The 22461-nt window shown below is 42.9% G+C and overlaps 2 protein-coding genes across 4 annotated transcripts in view; both read right to left on the bottom strand.

The window, feature by feature from the left end:
- GUCA1C (guanylate cyclase activator 1C) overlaps positions 1-11590 on the bottom strand; it is a 70204-nt gene extending 58614 nt beyond the window's left edge. Inside the window, exon 1 of the mRNA XM_044988485.1 lies at positions 11399-11590. Coding sequence (XP_044844420.1) covers positions 11399-11590 — 192 coding nt within the window. The remainder of the gene's footprint in view (positions 1-11398) is intronic.
- Positions 11591-15216: 3626 nt separating this feature from the next.
- Positions 15217-22461, bottom strand: part of MORC1 (MORC family CW-type zinc finger 1) — a 94139-nt gene continuing 86894 nt past the window's right edge. For all 3 annotated transcript variants that reach the window (XM_045006326.1, XM_045006344.1, XM_045006335.1), the window contains 3 exons: positions 18934-19128; positions 17234-17299; positions 15217-15742 (listed from right to left, as the gene is read on the bottom strand). In XM_045006326.1, the coding sequence (XP_044862261.1) occupies positions 15572-15742; positions 17234-17299; positions 18934-19128 (432 nt within the window). In that variant the 3' untranslated portion in view covers positions 15217-15571. The remainder of the gene's footprint in view (positions 15743-17233; positions 17300-18933; positions 19129-22461) is intronic.

Genomic DNA, 22461 nt, shown 5'->3' on the forward strand with positions numbered 1-22461 from the left:
AGTGCCTGGTCCTGGGCGGGGACTTTAACACCACCCTCGAGGAACGGGACCGCTCGGGGACCGAGCAGTGCCCGGCCGCAGCGGACGTCCTCCGGGAGATCGTCGAACGCCACTCCCTGGTGGACGTCTGGCGCGACCACCACCCGGACGACGTCTCGACTTTCACCTTCGTCCGGGTGGAGGCCCATCGGTCGCGCCACTCCCGGCTGGACCGCATTTATTTGTCGCGTTTCCACCTTTCACGAGCCCACTCCTCCAGCGTTCGGCCGGCCCCCTTCTCTGATCACCATCTTGCCACCGTGACGGCCTCTCTCTACGCGGAGAGGCCGGGGCCGGCCTACTGGCATTTTAATAATAGTTTGCTGGAGGACGTGGGCTTCGTGGCGTCCTTCCGGGAGTTCTGGCTGGCCTGGCGAGGGCAGAGACGCGCCTTTCCCTCGGCGCGGCGATGGTGGGACCTGAGGAAGGTGCGCGCCCGGCTCTTCTGCCGCGACTACACCCAGGGAGCCAGCCGACGGAGGGATGCGGCGATAGAGCAGTTGGAACGGGAGGTTTTGAAGCTGGAGAGGCGTCTGGCCGCCAGCCCCGAGGATCCATCCCTCTGCGGAGCGTGCCGGGAGAAGCGGGAGGAGCTCCGGGCCCTCGAGGATCATCGAGCCCGGGGTGCCTTTGTTCGATCCCGCATCCGCCTCCTTCGGGAGATGGATCGCGGCTCCCGCTTCTTCTACGCCCTGGAGAAAAGGAGGGGGGCCCAAAAGCACGTCACCTGCCTCCTGGCGGAGGACGGCACCCCCCTCACGGATCCGGCGGAGATCTGCGGGAGGGCCAGGGCCTTCTACGCGGCTCTTTTCTCCCCGGATCCGACCGATCCTAACGCTTGCAAAGTGCTCTGGGACGGACTCCCGACGGTCAGCGCGGGCGACCGGGACCAGCTAGAGCTGCCTCTCACTCTGGCCGAGTTCTCGGAAGCCCTCCGTCGCATGCCCACCAATAAATCTCCGGGCATGGACGGGCTGACCGTGGAGTTCTACCGCGTGTTCTGGGACGTCCTCGGCCCAGATCTAGTCACCGTCTGGGCCGAGTCTTTGCGGAGCGGGGTCCTCCCTCTTTCGTGCAGGCGAGCCATGCTCGCCTTATTGCCGAAGAGGGGGGACCTCCGCGATTTACGGAATTGGCGTCCCATCTCGCTCCTCAGCACAGACTATAAAATCGTTGCGAAGGCCATTTCGATTCGGCTAGGGTCCGTGCTGGCGGACGTGGTCCACCCGGACCAGACCTACACCGTCCCGGGCCGCACGATCTTTGATAACTTGTATCTGGTCCGGGACCTTCTGGAATTAGGGTGTAGGGATGGTCTGTCGTTCGCCCTCCTGTCCCTGGATCAGGAGAAGGCGTTCGACAGGGTGGATCACGGGTATCTCCTGGGCACTCTGCAAGCGTTAGGCTTCGGACCCCAGTTTGTGGGTTTTCTCCAGGTGCTGTACACTTCCGCGGAGTGTCTGGTCAGGCTCAGCTGGACCCTGACCGATCCGGTCAGCTTCGGGCGAGGAGTACGGCAGGGGTGTCCCCTCTCGGGTCAGCTGTACGCTCTGGCGATCGAGCCCTTCCTCTGTCTCCTCCGTCGGAGGTTGACGGGGTTGGTGCTCCGGGAGCCGGAGCTGCGGCTGGTCCTGTCGGCGTACGCCGACGATGTGCTCCTCGTGGTCCAGGACCCGGGCGACTTGGCGCGGGTGGAGGCTTGCCAGGCCATTTATTCGGCGGCCTCCTCCGCCCGGGTCAACTGGGTCAAGAGCTCTGGCCTGGTGGTAGGGGACGGGTGGCAGGCGAGCTCCCTCCCACCCGCGCTTCAGGCCATCCGGTGGAGCGCGGGTCCGCTGCTCTATCTCGGCGTTTACCTTTCTGCCACGCATCCGTCTCCGCCGGAGAACTGGCATGGTTTAGAGGGCGGGGTGAGGGCGCGGCTCCGGAAATGGACAGGACTACTCCGGTGCCTCTCTCTCCGGGGGAGGGCGCTGGTGCTGAATCAATTAGTCCTGTCCATGCTCTGGTACCGGCTCAACACCCTGGTCCCGGCCCCGGATTTCCTGGCCAACCTCCGGACGGCGGTGCTGGAGTTCTTTTGGCCAGGAACGCACTGGGTCTCTGCAGGGGTCCTCCACCTGCCCCTGGAGGAGGGGGGGCAGGGCCTGAAGTGCCTGCGCACTCAGGTCCACGTCTTCCGCCTCCAGGCCCTGCAGAGGCTCCTGTACGGTGTGGGTAGTCTGGCGTGGAGCGTATTGGCACACACCTTCCTCCGCCGCTTCCGAGGGCTCCGATACGACCGGCAGCTCTTTTCTCTCCATCCGAGAGGTCTTCCGCGAGACCTCTCTGGGCTGCCGGTCTTCTACCAAGACCTCCTCCGGACCTGGAAGCTCTTTTCAACGACCAGGTCCGTAGCGGCCACCGTGGGGGTCGATCTCCTCGCGGAGCCCCTGCTACACAACCCCCAGCTCCGTGTGCAGGTGGCGGAGTCCCCCGCGGTGCGCCAGAGGCTGGTCTTGGCAGGAGTCACCAGGGTCGGAGACCTCCTGGACTACGACCGGGGAGACTGGCTGGATCCCCTGACGCTCGCTCAGCGCATGGGGCTCTCCAGCCCTCGTACCCCCCGGCGCGTACTTCAGGAGGTGAAGGCCGCTTTACTGCCCGCTGCTCGGGTTTACCTCGACCGGGTCCTGCGAGAGGGCACGCCCCGCCCACCTTCCACCCCGGGCCCTGTGGATCTTTTTATCGGGCCCCTGCCCCGTGGCCCCAATCACCCCCCTCGCCCTTTCACTGCAAGCCGGCTGCCCGATCTGCAGCCGGTTTTGTTCCAGACCGCGCCAAGAAAACATCTGTACACGCTCGTGCTCCACACGCTTCACTACCTCACCCTCGCGTCCCGCCCCGATACAAAATGGCGGGACCTCCTGCCACCTCTCGAGGGTGAGGAGCCCCGGTGGGCCAGCCTGTATTCTGCCCTAGTCCCGAGGCCCGCCGGGGATGTCAGTTGGCGGCTCCTTCACGGGGCCGTGAGCACGGGCGTGTACTTGGCGCGGTTTACCCCTGTCCCCAACACCTGCCCCTTTTGCGGCGTGAAGGAGACCCTGGTGCATGTTTATTTAGAGTGCGCCAGGTTGCAGCCCCTGTTCCGGCTCCTCTTGGATCTCCTATTGCGTTTTTGGTTGCACTTTTCCCCTCACCTGTTTGTCTATGCACTCCCTATCCGTGGCCCCACGAAGTCGCGGGATCTCCTTGTCAACCTCCTCTTAGTCCTGGCCAAACTGGCCATCTATAAAACCAGGGAGAGGAGGTTGGCCGATGGGATTTCCTGCGACTGTGGGGCCTATTTCCGCTCCTCCGTCCGTTCACGCATCCGGGCGGAGTTCCTCTGGGCGGCGTCCACTGGCTCCCTTGACGCCTTCGAGGAGCAGTGGGCGTTGTCCGGGGTTCTCTGCTCGGTGTCCCCATCTGGTTCCCTTCGTTTAGCCCTATGACCTCACTCCCGCTCCTGTTTTTTTCATTAGTTGTCCCACGTACTTAGTTAGTGTCCCGGACCTGTGGATCCTCTCCTTAGGCTGGGGGGAGGTCCTTTAGCAGTGGGCGGGCTTTGCCCGCCCACTTCCTGGATACTAATAGGACCAGACTCCTGTACCCCACTGGCCTGGGTTTGTCACACAGGGCACAGTAACTGTGCATATCAGTTCTTTGGGTAGAAAACTATGGGGGTTGTTCAGGAGGCAGAATTCATTACCTGACCTTAACATTCAGCCAGAATACCACTTATAAGTACTCTGTGCAGAAGTACTGGCTTGGGGATCTTAAATAACCTCAAGTCATTAGGATATCAGTTTCAGGTCTCCTCTGAAAATGCTCTATAGCCCAAGAGTAGAGTTTCCTTCCTGGCTGCAGGAATAGACCGAGAGCCCAAGAAGATGCACTTTCTGCAGACTGCTATTTTTCCTTCTCATTCTGCTGAACAGTAAGCGATATATTGTAAACACCAATTTCCTGAGCTGCAGACGCTGGGCATCTCCATCACTGCAGACCTTCAAGGGCACTGCAATCTGTTTTATATGCTTTAGATTAAAAAATAAAAATAAAACATAAAAAGCACGACCTGTACAATGCTGAGAGTTAAGGCTCTGATATTGCAAGGGGCTGACTCAACTTCCATGAGGCGCTGAGTGCCCTTAAATCCCATTGGAATTAATGGGAACTATTGGGCCACAAGCTATTTCACCAGTGAAAGTCAGTCACACTGTCCAGAAGTGCATTCAATGCCAACATTTTAATAATGCAAGTTAATGAATTACGAGCATTGACTAGAACTGTGAACCTGCAATTTTAAACCTGTGATTGAATTGCAAATTTAAACTGCTGTGCAATTTGTGAGGAAAGTAACCTCAACAGCAATGAATCTAGATACTCTTGCAAACCTCTGAAACTATTCCAAGAGCTATGAAGCCTCAAGATGGGTTTTTTAAGATCTTTCACAAATGACCTATAGAAGGCTGGCAGCTTTCTCCTTAGAATGTCCCATTGATAGCAGGTGTTTATTCTGCTGAGAAGGAATTAAGAGCAGGTAGGAGGCTTGTTAATTCATCTCGACAGAAGGAAGATATAAAGAGGACCTAGAGTATGCGCTGAACAGTGATGAAGTAGGATCCTTTGGATCAGCTATGCACTGGGAAAAGACTTGAGTTGAACTCGATTCATTTTTTTTTTTAGTAACTGTTATGATATAGATATTCAGGCCTGTCTGCAAAGAATTTACTTTAAGAATTTAGGTGTATTCTTGTCACTTAGCTAGTTATAGAGGTATAAAAGAAAGACTCAAAATCACTGTCTGCCAGTGTAAGGGCCTTCTCTTACTGTGACAGTCTGAGGCCCTGTTCTTAGGCTAAGCCTTTGGCTAAGCAGCGGAGGCAGCATAAGCTGGGAAGCGAATGGTCACATCCTCACATTCCAAACTAGTCACATTGAAATAAGGCAATCTGGGGCTGTTAGAAAGGTGATCCAATCTATCACCTCCAGAGAAAGGGAAGAGCCTAAAAGATGTAAAGGAAACTTAGTTTGATGGCATCCTGACTGGCAAGAACTCACTTATCAATAGCTGGGGTGTAAAATCCTCATTTCTGTATTGTTCTATCACTGTAGCCTCCACTTCCCTATTGTTTGTCTGTATAACCTCTGGTTCTGTGATTGTTTCTGTCTGCTGTATAATTAATTTTGTTGGGTGTAAACCAATTAAGGTGGTGGGATATAATTGGTTAAATAATCAGGTTACAATGTGTTAGGATTGGTTAGTTAAATTTTAGTAAATGATTGGTTAAGGTACAGCTAAGCAGAACTCAAGTTTTACTATATAGTCTGCAGTCAATCAGGAAGTAAGGGAGGGAATGGGAACAGGGAATGGGGGTGGGGGAATTTGAATCATGTTTTGCTAAAGTGGGAGGAATGGGAACAGGGACACAGACAAGGCTCTGTGGTGTCAGAGCTGGGAAGGGGGACACTGAGGAAGGAAACTGGAATCATGCTTACTGGAAGTTCACCCCAATAAACATCAAATTGTTTGTGCCTTTGGACTTCAGGTATTGTTGCTCTCTGTTCATGTGAGAAGGACCAGGGAAGTGAGTGGGTGAAGGAATAAGCCCCCTAACAGAACTCCAGAAAGCAACTCCAGAAAGCCCACAAAACTCCAGAAAGCAAACACATTGTGACTGTATGGTGTGTGGACGTGGCTTTAGAAAGTATTTGGAAAGGTATCTAACTCACATAAGCCTTACATGTTTAAGAATTGTGTTTGAAGTCACTAGATTCAGACTGCTCTCGGTGAAAAACTAGGCTCACTTTCTCATCTCTGGATAACAATAAGATGCTCTACCACAGTGTATTGCAGATAAAGTGATCAGATACAGCTATTTGGTTCAAAAGGTTCTGAGATAATAAATTTGGTATGGAAAGTCTCATAGAAAATAGAAAACTGGGTCCTACTTCTATAGACTTTACTTCTGTGTAAGTTCTAAGAAGGGATGACAACTAAGAATACATTATTTTTGTAATGGTACTTTATGAATCAATTGCTACAGGTGCCACGGGGATGGTAAGCAGTTGTGTATAAGAACATACAAATTGCTGTATGATATTGGCGCAAGAGCCCATCTAGTTCAGTCTCATCTCCCCCAGTAGATCAGCATCAGATGCTTCAGAGGAAGGTGGAAGAAACTATGAAGTGGGTTATTAGATCTGGCTGGAATTCTTTGACAGAACATTTTTCTGTTGGAAAATGATGATTCATGGGAATGTGTCAGTTTCAATATAATTTTGACATAAACCAGGCATGTTTCTGTCAGAAATCTGCCTATTTCCGGTCAGCACACACACCTCCCTGGCTCCTCTGCAGCCCACCTGGTCGACATGGCACTGTGGCTCCCAGGGAGCATATTCGGTTTCAGAAATACCAAAACTTTCACACCAATGTTTTGGTGTTTCCAAAATAAAATATTGCAGATTTCCACTTCCATGAACATTTTTGAGTTTTTGGATCTTCATCCTGATTCAGGGTGAACTCCCCCCTCCCTTCCATTCTTTTTCATAGAAATTGGTAGCCATTTTCTGGTTACTATGAAATACCTTAACATGCCAAATATTTATAAATTCCTATTACAATTCAGGATCTTCTTACTATCTGTGTAAAGGCCCGAGCCTTTTTTGAATATTGGTAATACATTGGCTGAATTATTTCTTGTTGCAATGAGTTTCACAGGCACACTGGGTTTGGTGTACGTTTTCCTTCTATCAATTTCAAATTTTTGGCTTTGAATTTTATTGTAAAGGAGAGAAGATATTCCTGATACAATCACACTATTAAGATATGGAATACATTAATAAAATTGAAGAAACTTTGCTTTATTGTATCCTCTCTGAAAAGAAATATATAAAAATCTCAAAATAAAATCTTATAGATTTTGACTTCAATAATCTGAAAAAATATCTGTCATATATTGCTTTTAGTTAATGTCCAAAATGGCTAAAAAAATCCTTACAATGGAATTATATGCATTAGAGTAACTTGAGAATATAAATGCAAACAGTCTGCTTAAATTTTTATCAGATGTCTTCAAAACCTGTGTAACAGTGAAGTTTTGTCTTTAAAATATCCTTACCCTTAGATAAAACATATGTAGTTCTTTGATATTCTTTACTCCTATATAAACTGCTCAAATATGACCCACCGAAGACTGAAAAGAGTTAATGCAAAACTGCTCAAATACAACCCACCGAAGACTGAAAAGAGTTAATGCAGTAGACAGATGTTACCCGTAAACTATAAAAACAGTAAGTGGAACTTCTTTGACTTTTTCTCTATGCTTTGAAGAAATTCCAAACACAATACATTGGGTATGGCAGTATTTTTATACTATACCATTTTGCTTACTTAGGACTTTAAGAAACTTTACAATATATAGCTTCTTAATCAAAGACTCTATTCCAGCACTCACGTATCAGTACTATAAGACAATCCATGCAGTCTACAAAACTTAATAACTGGGCAACTTGTATCCAATTTATAAATTCTCCTTTCGACATTTTGGGCCAAATCCTGAGCAGGTATAAATTGGCTTGGCTCTTTTGAAAAAAATGGAGTTATATTTATTCACACCGCTGAGGATGTGGCCTTCACTTGCTAAGCGATAGGTATATTTGTGCCACTGGAGATTAAAAAAAAATGGATATTCTCTTCAGCTATGAAGGTTAAGAATCAAGGTTGAAATCTTTTTGCCTTTGCACCACATGAAAAGGTTTTTAGTATGAGGTGAAGTTTAAGCACCTTCACATGGTTGCAAACATTTCCGGGCAAAAGCACTACTTTTCTTTGAGGTTGCATTTTCCCAAGGCTTATCTGACTGAATTTGCCCATTAGTGAGAGAATTTTTGCTATGAGCTTATTTTCACTTCAAGTAGCCACAGGCTTTACTTTGATATGCTCTTCACAGGCAGAAGGCATTTACTGTACTATATATATATATAGAGAGAGAGCTATCTTTGGCAACTACAGTTGTCTACTTCTCTCATGAATTACTTCACTGCTAAGTTATTACTTTTGTCACTAGTTGTCAATATATTCCAGATGATCAAGTACACAGTGATTATAGAGCTACTGAGTAAATCTGAACCAGGCCATAAAAACCCAGCACGTCTCACTGTAGAATGGCTCAAATGCTAACAAATCATTTGTTTCTTCTAAATTAAGTTTATCTACTGATACCAGACTGCAAGCCTGTGGAATGGCTCTGCAGATAACGTATTTTACAACAAGAAAGTTATATATTTCACATCAGAGCAAACAGAAAGGGGTCGAACCTCAAGTTGAGAACTTCCATGACTCCCAAAGCATGGGCCCTGAGTTGCCACAAACCCTCTCTCCATATTCAAAGCAGTCAACTCTCAATCAGATAGTACACCTAGATTCTGTAACCCTAAATAGATGTATTTATTTAAAGAGATAGATTACATTTTATCTTCTGTAGAATATCTCTATTCCATCCTGCTTTGAGTAAAACACACCAGTTCATTCACTCGATTGTAATAGATGTTCAATTTTTCTTCAGCCAAAAGTTTTACAAAAAGAGCAAGCAAAGGGAAAGGATAAAAGCCTTTTATCTTAAGGTAGATGCCACCCTATTTATTTGTATTGGTTGTAAAAGGTATAGAATGTAAAGTCTTAAGCATACCACTGATTTTAAGAAAAAAATATTATAGGTGTCAACCAGTTTCTTGCTCTTTCAATAACTTTTCCTGCATCTGCTGCTGTGACAACCTAGGAGAAAGACTCTCGTCTTTTAGATTACAAAAGCATATAGATGAGCATTAAACAATATCGCAATATCTTGCGGAATGGGAAAGCAGCATCAGTTCAAAACCCATCATTAAACATGAAGCTAAAAGTCTGGGACAGGTTGTTTTATGGTGGATTTTATTAAGTCTTAAAACAGACGAGTTGTCTAACTTCTCTGAAATGGGGAAGGTTCCCTAACCAGATGGAATGAGAAGCATGTTCTTCTCTCAAATATAGAATTTCAGTCATAAAGATATGGTTATATATTATTTTGATAACAGTTTTCCTTTTCTAGATTTATTGATCTTGGTACGCATACAGATCTTTGTAGAAATATTTTTAAAACTTCATTAATTTCTTGAGGATGCATATTTCCAAAGTTTTGAACCACCTTTTTAGTTGCCTGCCAAAACCAGAAATTTCAGTAATGGAGGACCATAGTTTAATAGCATAAAATTCCTCCACCTCATGCAGACATATTTTAAATTTTATCTGCGTACAACCTGATAAATACAAGGGATAAATCCCAATAGAAATCAGAGAAGTCAGTGCATTAGACATCGGAAAATAATCTTGCAGATATCATAATGTACAAATCTGTATCAAAAGAGTAGACATTTTCAAATATCTAGGCCGAAGTTTTGGGAAATGACTGGCAATTCTGTGTGCTTCCATTTGTGGGTGCTCAACTTGACACCTTAAAAACTATGATTCCCAGAAAGTATTCAGGTCCCATCCTTGGTTTTTGGAAATCTAACCTCAGACACTTTATGAGGCCCTGATTTGCTGAGGCACCAATAAAATACTAGATCTTCCTCAAAATATTGGTCTAAAAATAAAATTTCTGAATTAAAATTAACAGCACTTAGATATCTGGCTTTGTGGACCACAGATTACTTATAGAGGAGTAGAGAGAAGTTCTTGGAGAAGACTAACATATGGCCCAAGAAATTCTGTAGCAGCTAAAAAGAGTCTCTAAAATGTTGTTAAAGCTATATTTGAAGTGTAACCATTAACAGATTATTTGTACGTAATTAAGAGAGAAAAAAATTGGGATCTTCCCTCCAAATCAGATTTCATTTTAATGGATTCAGAGTTTGCTAGCTGGTCAACCATACTGCTACACGCCTTGAATTAGTTGATTCTGATTAACCAATTACTAGTCAGTCCTTCCATGTGGTTGTCTAGTGACCTCCAATGATAAATGAACTTAATATAAATAGCAACTGTCAATACTACTTAGTTCATTTGTGACAAAGCAAAAGATTCTATCGCATACCATGGAGTCTTGTATTACAGCAACCAGCAGTACTCAGAATACATAAACATAGATTAAAGCACAATAATTTCTCAATATTAAAAAAACCTAAAAAATTGTTAAAGCAAATTAATATTAATGTTACCAGTATCCAATTTTATCACGACTTGCTAACACTGTCCATTAGCTCTCTAGTAATTCCTGAGCCATTAGGCACAATGTAACAGCACACATATCACATGCACAAACACTAATTTAACTTGTATTCATAATGAAGTATGTTAGAGAAAGGGATTTTCTAAAGATTAAAACAAGATGGGATTAATGCTCCTTGTCTGCACCTTGGATCACCAACTGTAATCCCTGCTGGAATCCCTGATATGAAGCATTAACACATTTTGCTTTACTAGTAATGCAGTCATTCCAACCTCACTGGGTTCATTGGAACAGGAAGAGAATGTCCGAATGCTTTTTCCATGGGTGTGTAACATGGATGAGCCCACTGAATCTTTCTGCTCAAGAGTACCTTGGAATCCATTGATGTGATGTGGAGTTGCTAGTTTGGAGCCCAAGCCTGCTCTCATTTCAGTCAAGGGCCAAAACCCCAGTGACTTCAGTGGAAGTAGGATTAGGCAATATTGCAAGGTGTTTCCTAGACCCAGGAGGGAATTAAGGTGAGCTCTTTTGGATGTGAATCCTATGATTAGAGGGAACCTGTATGAAGCAGAGTTAACAAGAGCAGCAGGAACAGCTGCTGTAGAACCGACTGTGCAATATCAAACACTGAAGAGTTGGGGGAGGAATAAAAGTCCATATGGGGCAGCTGGAGCCATCTCTGGAGAAGGCCATTTGATTAATTTCAAACTAAAATGTACAACACACTTAGCATTGTGAAGAAATGTTTCATTCAATGAACAGTATATTTAATAGTTCTTCATAAGCACTGATATATGTGGACCCAGTCAAACAATTACTCTTTTTCAAGTAGATTTATGGGAAAAAAAACTCCACTGTCTAACACACTCTAAAAACAGCCTTAGAAATTCAGTCTTCAAGCGACTAGATTTGATTCAGAAAGTACTATTAGGATTGTACACAGATATTTTTGAAAAAGGCAAACTCCCATTAGCTTCTGGCTACTTACATATATTCACATGGAGTTTCTTGCTATATGTGAACCATACGTCTAAATAACCAGTGTGACCAGAACATTGAGATATACCATTTGATGCAGCATATTACACAGCTTTAACAAAGCTATGTAGTTAAGTAGGAATCCTTACCTTATTCATGTCAAAAGTGTGAAATACTTGTTCAACGTACTTGTTTGCATCTTGAGTAAGACCTTGCAGACCCAGAACATGTTTAAATTCATGCAGACAAAGCTGTCCAGATGGGCACTCCTTCATAAATTTTGTGTACCAGTGATGGATTTCCATGGCGTTAATATCATCTGCTGATCCATTGGCACCCATAGTGTCAAACATTCCAAGAACCCTTTTTCAGTATTTATTCATCCAAATGCTTATGCTGCTTAGCTCTAATGGCTTGCCGACAACTATCATTTAGGCACTAACTCGGCATCTAGGAGCTACTATAAACCTCTTACAGGTCTCCAGAGATATAGGTTAAGTAAATATAGCATCCTAGTGAGATTACCTTCAGTGCCCAGTTTAAATGCAGAAGGGTTTTATCAGTTGATGATACTCTTTCCTCCCACTCAATGCCCATGGTGCTGGGACATACTGTACAACGAGGAGAGGCTGGCCAGATTTTGATTTCACACCATGGTTTATGGAGTTAAACCAATGTAAAAAGGGTATGTATGAGGGGAGATTCAGGCATTTTGAAAAAGTTGCAAAACACTTGTATCAATATTTCACAGGAATAGGGGTGTGTCAGGTGTAGTTTCTCACTAAACTCTGGGGCCCAGCTGTCCTGTTGCATATGCCGCGGCTTTGCATATGAGGAAATGGCGTAAGTTGGTTCACTTACCATTTACTGTCAGCTCATATCATCTTGTTGACCATAAGAACATAAGAGAGGCCATACTGGGTCAGGCCAATAGGCTACCTAGCCCAGTATCCTGTCTTCTGACAGTGACCAATGCCAGATGCCCCAGAGGGAATGAACAGATGGATCAATCATCAATTGATCCATCCCTGTTGCCATTCCCTGATTCTGGCAAACACAGTCTACGGATACCATCCGTGCTCATCCTGGCTAATAGCCATTGATGGACCTATCCTCCATAAACTTATCTAGTTCTTTCCCTGTTATGGTCTTTGCCTTCAGAACATCCTCTGGCAAAGAGTTCCACAGGTTGACTGTGGGTTGTGTGACGAAATGCTTCCTTTTGTTTGTTTTAAACCTGCTGCCTATTAATTTCATTTGGTGACCCCTAGTTCTTGGATAATGAGGAGTAAATAACACTTCCTTATTTACTTTCTCCACATCAGTCATGATTTTATAGACCTCTATCATATCCCCCCTTTGTTGCCTCTTTTCCAAGCTGAAAAGTCCCACTCTTATTAATCTCTTCTGTTCCATACCCCCAATCATTTTTCTTGCCCTTTTCTGAACCTTTTCCAATTCCAATATATCTTTTTTGAGAGAGGGAAACCACATCTGCACACAGTATTCAAGATGTGGGTATACCATGGATTTATACAGAGACAATATGGTATTTTCTGTCATATTATTTATCCCTGTCCTAATTATTCCCAATATTCTGTTCGCTTTTTTGACTGCCGCTGCACATTGAGTGGATGCTTTCAGAGAACTATCCAAAACTGCAGCATACTATTGCCCCTTATGACAGGTTTCAGAGTAGCAGCCGTGTTAGTCTGTATGTGTTCCATACTTCCACCTTTTCATGTTCTCTGTATGTATAAATATCTCCTGTCTGTGTGTTCCATTCTATGCATCCGAAGAAGTGAGCTGTAGCTCACGAAAGCTCATGCTGAAATAAATTTGTTAGTCTCTAAGGTGCCACAAGTACTCCTGTTCTTATTGCCCCTTATGTTAGTGCTGAGCTGTATTCCCCTTCACTTCCCACTATACACTACACAGAGACAAGGCCAGACCGGGAAAGAGCTGCCACTGAACATGATGAAGCATCAAGAGCTGCTGCTCTGGATCTCCCTGCATGGGACTTGGACTGTAACAGCAAGTACCAGGCTTTTAAATATATACTACAAGAGTGAAATTAATAGTTTGCACTTAAATAGCACCTTTCATTGAAGCATCTGAACCCACTTATTGTACCCACACTTGGATATCTGAAAACACTTTGGCCAGCTACCGCCAACATATATAATAGTTCACTGCCTTTTTTTTTTTAAATCTCTCTTACCCGTGTGGCTCTTTATATAATTTTTGTGAGCAGTTATAGACTAAACCTGTTACACAAGATGACTTTCAAGACAAACTCTGACAAAGAACAAACAGCAATTGTACGCTACACACAAAGACCTAAATGGTCCTTTACATTCGTTGTACTTTTTATGTGGTGGTAGTTAATGGTTTAAGGTCTCAGCAGCCAAAACTGATTAATATAGTTGTTTAGCTATTTAGGAATGACCTATACAGTAACTCTTAAAGGTAACTCAAAAAGTGTGTCAAAATGGAGGGAATAGAATAATGCAAGAGAAAAAGGTGGTTATCTGTCTCATTCTGCAGGGCAGAACACAGATGCAGATGTCCTTCAATTTCCTGTACAACTGCACAAACTAGAAAGGCCTAATTTTTAAGAGGGATGAGGCCCAGCCTCCTTTTGCAGATGGCTATATTTTCTAGCACATGATGTACCCACACGAAACAAGGCTGCTCTTTCAAAAATTTGGCCTCAAGCCTGGAAAGGAATTGCACTCTACTGTATAGGTGATGTGACCATATCTGACCTTAAACTTATAAAAGAGATTAAAAGGAGAACATGCTTAACCTTTGCAGAATCGAGGAGGGAGAAGTGGGTAGGTGTACAATTTAATGCAAACTGGACTAGTTGTAGTTAATTCTTTTGAAGAACAAGGAAGTGCCAGTGTATACTGGAAAATTCTTCCTCAGTAGTACGTTTGCCAAAATTAATGCTGAGTCTTAAGATATGAGACATTGTTATTATTTAACTCTGTGGACTCTCGGTTTTTTAACACTCTGAGCTTTTCATTTAAGTTCCATAAGATAAATAAAGTGCTGGCGTGTTAAAACTAAGTAAAACCAGAAGTCCAAGCATATTTCGGTAGCCAAATATTTGTTGAAAGCAGGGCCGGCTTTAGGAAGTGCGGGGCCCAATTCAAACAGTTTTGGCGGGGCCCCGGCAGGGATGACTTAAAAAAAAATGTAAAAAACCACCTGGGACTTGTACTCACCGGGCGGTGCTCTGAGTTTTCGGTGGCACTTCAGCAGCGGGTCTTTCACTCACTCCAGGTCTTCGGCGGCACTGAAGGACCCGCCACTGAAGTGCCGCCGAAGACCCAGAGCAAGCGAAGGACCCGCTGCCGAAGTGCCGCTGAAGACCCGGAGTGAGTGAAGGACCCGCCGCTGAAGACCTGGAGCGCCGCCAGGTGAGTAAAAATTAAAAAGGCACCTCTAGCCCAAGAAGAGATTCTCACTGGGTGCGGGGCCCTCTTAGGCGTGGGGTCTGATTCGGGGGAATTGGTGGAATAGGCCTAAAGCTGGCCCTGGTTGAAAGTATGTACTAGTCTGGTTTGTGTAAGACAGACAGGACTTCAATAAGAAGTTACATTACAAACTAGCTGTCATGAAAAACATTTTTCAAATAATCCCAATAGATCAAAATCTGAATTCTTTTCTTGGGCTCCAGTCCTTCAGTGGGACTCTGTATGGGTGCAGCAGTCTACCAATATGCTATCATATACAGGGTTGAATTTGGAATTTGCAACTCAAGCAAGCTCTCATTGACTTCTGTACTAAGGAGTTTCTCTGTGTAATGCCTGAAAAAAGTAGACTAAATACAGAATAGCCTGAAACATTCCCTTCATAAATATAAATAAATTAGCCAAAGGTTTGCAAGCTCTCTAAAACAACTGTATTTGTAATATCCAGTAATAGGAAACATATAGCAAAGATACTCTAAAAGTCGTTTATCTTCATTGACTAAATGTAAATCTTCAATAATATCTATTACTACAAAGTACTAACATATGATACACAGGTCTGTGTGTATCTATGAAGTTTCTACATCAAACAATCAGAGGTAGTATTTATAGCTCAAAGGTAAATTAAAACAACTTCTCAAGAGCATAATGCACAAAAATTCAAAGGAGAAGCTGACCGGTTCAACTTCCCAAAAACATGAGCAAAATTATATTAAAATCTAACCATGATAATTTTCAATGTTAACAGTTTACATTCGTATTTATGTTAAGATTAATTTTCTAATGTATTCCTAAAAGTTGTGATAGTATAAATATATGAGCAATGGAGACCAAGCCACCTCAGTTCTTGAAAGCATCCACAATTTCTTCACAGGGCATGACAGGTTCTCCTAACTCTGCTGTGTTTGTATCTACACTGGGTAATCTTACAATGCCAGATTGGCACACGTCTTGTTTGAGGAGCTCTTCAAGATAGCCATCAATTTGTTTTAAGTCATCTACACGGTCACCCTAAAAAACAAACATGCATGGATCTATAAGCATTTTGCAATAATTTACAAATAATATTTACAAAGAAACTAACAAATATCACTGTGTTTACCCAGCCCTAAGAGCACACAATCTAAAGCAGATGAAGCAAACAGAAAACAAACAAACAAACAAAAAAGCCCAGGAGCGGAGTGTGTGTGGAAATTAGTGACTGGAAGGGAGGAAAGATTGCTTGTAGAGGCAGGAAGGCAAGGATCTGAGAGAAAAGACAGTCTTGTAAAGTAATTAGACTGTTCTAGATTTATGGGCAGTGTAATGAAAGGAACAAAACTGGTGGGAAAGCAAGACAAAGCATGGAGCAGATAGAAAAGGAAGCAGAGATACAAACAGAGGGGTAAGGGTGTGATTATATAGAACCCTGTAGGAGAGAATGAGAAGCTTGCATCTGATGCAATAAAAGACAGGACCACTGAAGGGAATCAAAGGGGACATGAACGATTTATGAGAACCAGTTGCTCATTTACAGTCTTATCTTGCAACGTGTTGAGTGTCTTCAGTTCCGGACATAGGATCTAGAGAGGGTGTCAGGACTGAAAAAATGATGTCTACAGTACCCATTCGCCACATTTTTTTCAGAAGATAAACCAACTCACTGCTCCACCATAAACATCTCCAGTCCTGATGTAAAAATATGTACTATTGGGTGCAGATTTTTGCTGTTTTCAATATTTTGATGTTCTTTAATTTCAAGAGATGCAGTGATTGTATTAGTCAGGATATTTTTGCTTGAAATAGATAAAGAAAAAAGGGACTGCGCTCTGGTGCAACAAAAAAGGCAAGATGTATTTCCAAGGAGCTCCACACCACCAGCAAAAAGCCCTCATACATAAAAGTTTACTGAGCTAAAATTGCAGTCTGGTTAGTGATTTCACTAGATGATTGAGCTGTAGCTGGTGTCCATTGAACCCGGAAAAAAGTCAGCTCTCATGGCACCTGAGAGGCGCAGACCATATGGCAACTGGACTCAAGCACTGATGATGCCAGGCCCTTCCTTGGAGGTAACCCCAGGTGAACTCACATGGCAGAGAAAATGGACACAATTCATAATACCATTAAGAGCCTTTGTAAGGTTTCAAAACCTCCTTTCATGACATTATGTAACACCCAGGTAAGTGTAATGGAGTGCTTCAGAACTAGAAGACTGTAGGCATGGAAAGACTGGTTAAATCATTATCACACGATAAAAATGATGAGACATCAAAACACAGGAGTTACTTCTGTGGTGGAGTATCCAAGGGACCAAGGACCGTAACCCCAGCTTTTTCACACCAAGATTCTCACCAATCTTTCTGATGTTTAAATATATAAGCAACATTAGCCTCTGCAATGGAAGGGAACACGAGGCTGTAAATTTATGGGCATATACACCATTTAGAATGTTTAGCTGGCTCATTTACTCAGTGACCAAGAAACAATCTTAACTGTAGCCAGGAAAATGAGCAGGTCACCTACCTCAAGAGAAAGGTCATGTTTTTCCTTGACTGACTGGCAATACTTCCTGAGTTCTGTCAACGACTTCTGTAAAGTAAAGTAAATTGATTAGAGGAAAATTTGATTTGCTTTTTCTTTATCCTATACTGTTTCTGGTTTCTCCAAAGTAGGAGTAGCAGCACTTTGGACTAAAAAGACCTCAGCTAGTACTGAAGATGACCATGTCTCAGGCTGATGCCTGGAGAGACCCCAGAGCAAATCCAGTTTACTTCCCATCACTATGAGTGCCTTGCAAACTTTACTTTTTAGATTTCTTATTTGTACTTTAGCTTTGTTTTCTCACATACCCTTTTAGTGCTCCCAGATCTGGCTACTTCCATGTTAAATTAATCTGCTAGAATCTGCTATCATTCTTTGAAGCCTTGTAATGTCTTTACACATGAAGACATGTAGACCTTATTGGCAAGTTGTAAGTCTGTAATTTAGTATACAGCACACGAGCAGGTCACTATTTCTGCTCTCCAAGGGCACAATTCACATCAATGCACAAGAACCTACCCGCCAATTAATACATGATGCATTTAGGGCCAAATTCTGGTTCCATTTAAGTCAATTGTAAGATTACCATTGACTTTAACAGAGCTAAGATGATTTACATCAAATGAGGATATGGCCAACAGTATATATACAGAAGATGGAGTAGGGTTCTGAGTTAATTATAATCTTCATCACTGCAATATTAATTAGAAAGTGTCTAACCAGAAGTGCCATTTAAATGATCTGTCACACTTCAATATTTATATTTACATTTAGAAATATGCCAGCATCTTCAGCTGTTGTAATTGTCACAGCTCCAATGGTTTCGATGAAGCTATGACAATTCACACCAAGGACTTGAGTAAATGGTAATTAACTTCTAATTCTTGGGTCTGTACTGGTTGCCCTTTTTATTCAGTTCCAGAGACTCTTGTAAAGTTTATTATATACCTTTGAAAACTAATTTCATATGTTGTTTTCCAATTGTCAGCTGGATTATTTAGGTGCTATTCTAGTTCTACTAAAACTCTCTATATAAGCATTTTGGCGACACTGTTGCCTTCATCATGGGATTGGCTCAAACATTACAGACAAAACATCACTTCACCTAAAAAATAGGGGGGAAAGAAATTATACCTCATAAATGAGAATACTAAGAAATTACTAAATTACTTCCTTATAGCCTTTTGGTTAATGATACTGAAAATAATTAAATACACTTGATATTACACAAATTAAAGTTGAATAACATGGATTGGGTATTCAGCAGCACTATGCTTCAAAGAAAATCTTATGTTTAATATACAATCATTTGTTTGGTATAATAGTCAATAGTCTACCAACACTCCTCAATAGTAGGGGTGTGTTGTACTCTGCTGTAAACCATTTTAGAGTCTTTTTCAGATAGTATGTTAATGATTCCAGAACAAAAACTGCTCAGTTTACAAGTAAAAGGGCGTTATTTTAAACTGCCCTATTGCCAACCTAACTTGGCATCTAAGTGACGCTAGATTCTTTCCAGTCTGTGCAGCATCATTTGTTTTAAAAATCCATGTGCACAGACACTTATTCTGACAGAGACACTGTAGTCTGAAACAGCTAATCCAGGACAAATTGCACTTTTTTCCTGATGAAAAATACCAAAATCTCATTAATAATAAATATTTGAATTAAATACCACTCACTGGGTGAATTCGCCTTATTAGCTCTGACGTCTTCTCCCGAAGGGTCTTCAGTTTTTCTTGAGTAGCTTTTATTTGTATCTCACAGTGTCTCTGTTGCAGTTCACTAACATATGCCACTTCATAGGAATGGCGCGTTAGGGACTGAATTTTTCTCAGTATTTTATTCTCATGCTGAACAAAATAGTCTTTCATGACCTGGAGATAGAGGTACACAGGCATTTTATTTGATCTAAAAGCAGCAAAACCAACTCAGATATATTTGTATTAAGAAATACAATAAATATACATTTATAATTGTTTTTAGAAGGGAGAAATTACTCACTACTAATTTATCAAATTGACCAACATGAAGGATATGAAACAAGATGCGCGGGATAGGCAGAAATGGTGGAACTGTAAGAGACAGCTGATGGTGCAGGAAGGATTTAGATTCAATTTATTATAATATTTAAAGTCACTAGTCAGGGATTAAAAAGTTTCATGTTCATCTATCTGCAACTCTTAAATTAGAGTCCATTTGCCAATAATAATTTGAAGAGAAATAGGAGAAAATAATAATTTGGCTCTAGAAGGATTTTGGGAGGTTTAATCTCACATAACATAGCTATCTAGCATAAGAAACAGACGTTAAGTGTGCAGTATGTGAAATCAACCAGGTTCCACTCAGCTATTTTATTACAGTGTTCGGAGAAGGGAATCCTCAACATATCCTCTAGACTCACTAAATGGCTTTTTAAGAACCAAAACACCCGTCCCAACCAATCAAACCTCCCTAGTCCCATTTTTATTCACTTAGAACTGATACTTGAATCGATAGCTTGGGAAAGAGAAAAGGGCCTGGGGAGATAGGAGGATATTAAGAAATTAGTTTAATCCCTTGCAAATCTCACGGTTAGTGTTTATTTACAGCTGCAAACAGCATGAAGATTACATTAACAATCCTCAACTCTCATTAATAACAACAGATAATGGACATATTAGGATTGTATAACACACTAAGGGTATGAAACCACATTCCCTTACTTACATGACAAGCCCTTGTTCCTGTAAATAATCCCCACGGAAATTAATGAACTACCTTTGTCAATAAGAACGATCAGCATGAGCCTATACAATTGAATTTTAATGCACTAATTCTGCCTTTATCATAGTTCTTATATCATTTAACTGCTCTAGTTTGTAAAAAATTAATTGATCCTTATAGCTGTGCTTCCGCATAACTATTCTTATTAGACATTTACATTAAACATAATTCATGGAATAGTTCTTTGAGCAAATGTCTGGTTCCAAAAAGATCAGCATCCCTTATTTTACAGTTAGGGCACTGGCAGTCACAGTGCTTACCGCATTTTAAAAAATTTACTTATCTGAAAAGAGGCAATCTAGAATAAGTTTGTAAATAGAAAAAAAGAGCTACCTCCCTGTACTGTAACTGTTGTTCTTTGAGATGTGAGTGTAGATGTGTATTCCACTAAGGCATGCGCACACCCAGCATGCTGAAGCCAGGGGACTCTGCTTAACAGTACCTATCGAGGTGACGCTCGCACGCTCTGGCTCCTCGCATTCCTTCCCAGGGCTCTTGAAGGCAGTGCTGCCCTGACACCCGCTTAGTTCCTTTGCATAGGAATCCAAGGGTGAAGACTCTAATGCAGAGAAGATGGAGGGTGGGGCATGGAATACATGTCTGCACCCACTCAAACAACAACCATTACAGTACAGGCAGGTAACCGTTTTTTCTTTGAGTGGTTGCAGACATGTATTCCGTTCAGGTGACTCATAAGCAGTACTCGTAGGAGGGGGGCTCAGAATCTATTGAAACAATGACTGCAACCAGCTTTCCAAAGTTTGCTTCTGATCTAGATGCAGCTGAAATAGCATAATGCTTGGTAAAAGTCTGTATGAAAGACCAGGAAGTGCCCCTGAAAATTTATAATATAGAAATGTCACTGAAAAACCAAACTGAAGTCTTTTGGGCCCTCATCAAATGAGCCAACCACCTCTGTGGAAGTGTGGCCTGAGCTACCCCACATCCTCTTGTAGTGCAGGAAGTAATCCATCTGGAAATCATCTGTGTGGAAACCACCTGACCCTTCATCCAATTCACACAAGAGATAAAAAGTTGAGGTGATGCATGGAACAGTGTAGTCCTTTCTACACAGACCGCCAAGGATTGTCTTGCATCCAAGGACAGAAAGTGCTTCTCTCATCCACATTTGAGTGAGTCTTAGGAAAAAATTCAGGTAAGTATAATTGTTTGGTTAAGGTGAAAATATGAAAACTCTGTTAGACAAAAACATAGGGTATGGCCTCCAGGCCACCTTGCCTTTGAAAAACTGTAAATGGAGGCTTCACCATTAGGGTCTGCAGCTCACTAACTCTCCTCATAGAAGTTCTGGCAATAAAAAAAGCTGTCTTTTGGCAAAGGAAATATGGGAAAAGTTGCTAGGGGCTCAAACAGAGGACTTATGAGGGCAGCCAGTATAGTACTGAAGTCCCAAAAGGGAATAATTTCTTTCACAGTCAAAAAGAGGTAGACAACACATTTTAGAAATCTAACTACCATGGAACTGGATAATACCAACTTCCCTTGGATTGGAGGATGAAATGCTAAAATTGCCACTAAGAGGACCCTCAACTAGCTGAGTAACAGACCTGAGGACTGAAGATATACCAGGTAACCCAAAATGTCCTGAATATGTGCTAGCACTGGCCAAATTCCCAAAGCCAATGACCAAATTGAAAAATGTTTCCACTCAGCCAAATAGGTAGAATAGTAGAAAACCTTCTACTAAGTAAGTAGGACTTGCTGCACTGCTTCTGAACATCACTTTTCCTCTTCACTATGCATGGAGTATCCAGGCTGTTAGGTGCAGACTGCTCAGCACTGGATGCCATATCTGACTGTGGAGTCGTGTCAGCAGGGCATGAGGGGAAGAGTTCTGGGAAGTCAGACAGATAGACCATTGGAGACCCAACATCATCTTGGCTAAGCTGAAACAATGAGTATCAGTTTGGCATGATCTCCCTTCAGTTTTAGAATAACCTGAGGGATGAGGGATAAGCGGGATTGGGGGGAAAGCACACATCAGTGCTGATCTCCAATTCAAATGGGAGATGTCAGTTAGTGAGTCTGGATCAAGTCTAGCTCCAGAGCAAAACTGACTGAAGTTCTTGTTGTCTTTTATTACAAACAAGTCCATCATCAGAATGCCCCATTCTTTGAAAATGGACTGCAGCACAGTGCTCTTCATGGACCATTTGCCATTTTGGAAGAAATTCCTTCTGAGGTGATCAGCCAACTGATTCTGAACTCCCAACAAGTGTGTAGCTGTGGGAATGAGTCTTCCTTGCTAGAAAAAATACCAAAACTGTTTTGCTCCCTGACAGAGCTGGTTAGAGTGGGCTCCTCCTTGATTGCTCACATAATACAATATAGTGGTATTGTTGGTAAGCATGTGAACTGCTGTCCCTTTGATCTGAGCCCAAAAGGCCTGACATGTATTGTAAACCTCTTGAAGTTCCAGGATA

Source organism: Mauremys mutica, chromosome 1 (genome assembly GCF_020497125.1).
Source record: "Mauremys mutica isolate MM-2020 ecotype Southern chromosome 1, ASM2049712v1, whole genome shotgun sequence".
In the NCBI taxonomy this organism is placed as follows: domain Eukaryota; kingdom Metazoa; phylum Chordata; order Testudines; family Geoemydidae; genus Mauremys; species Mauremys mutica.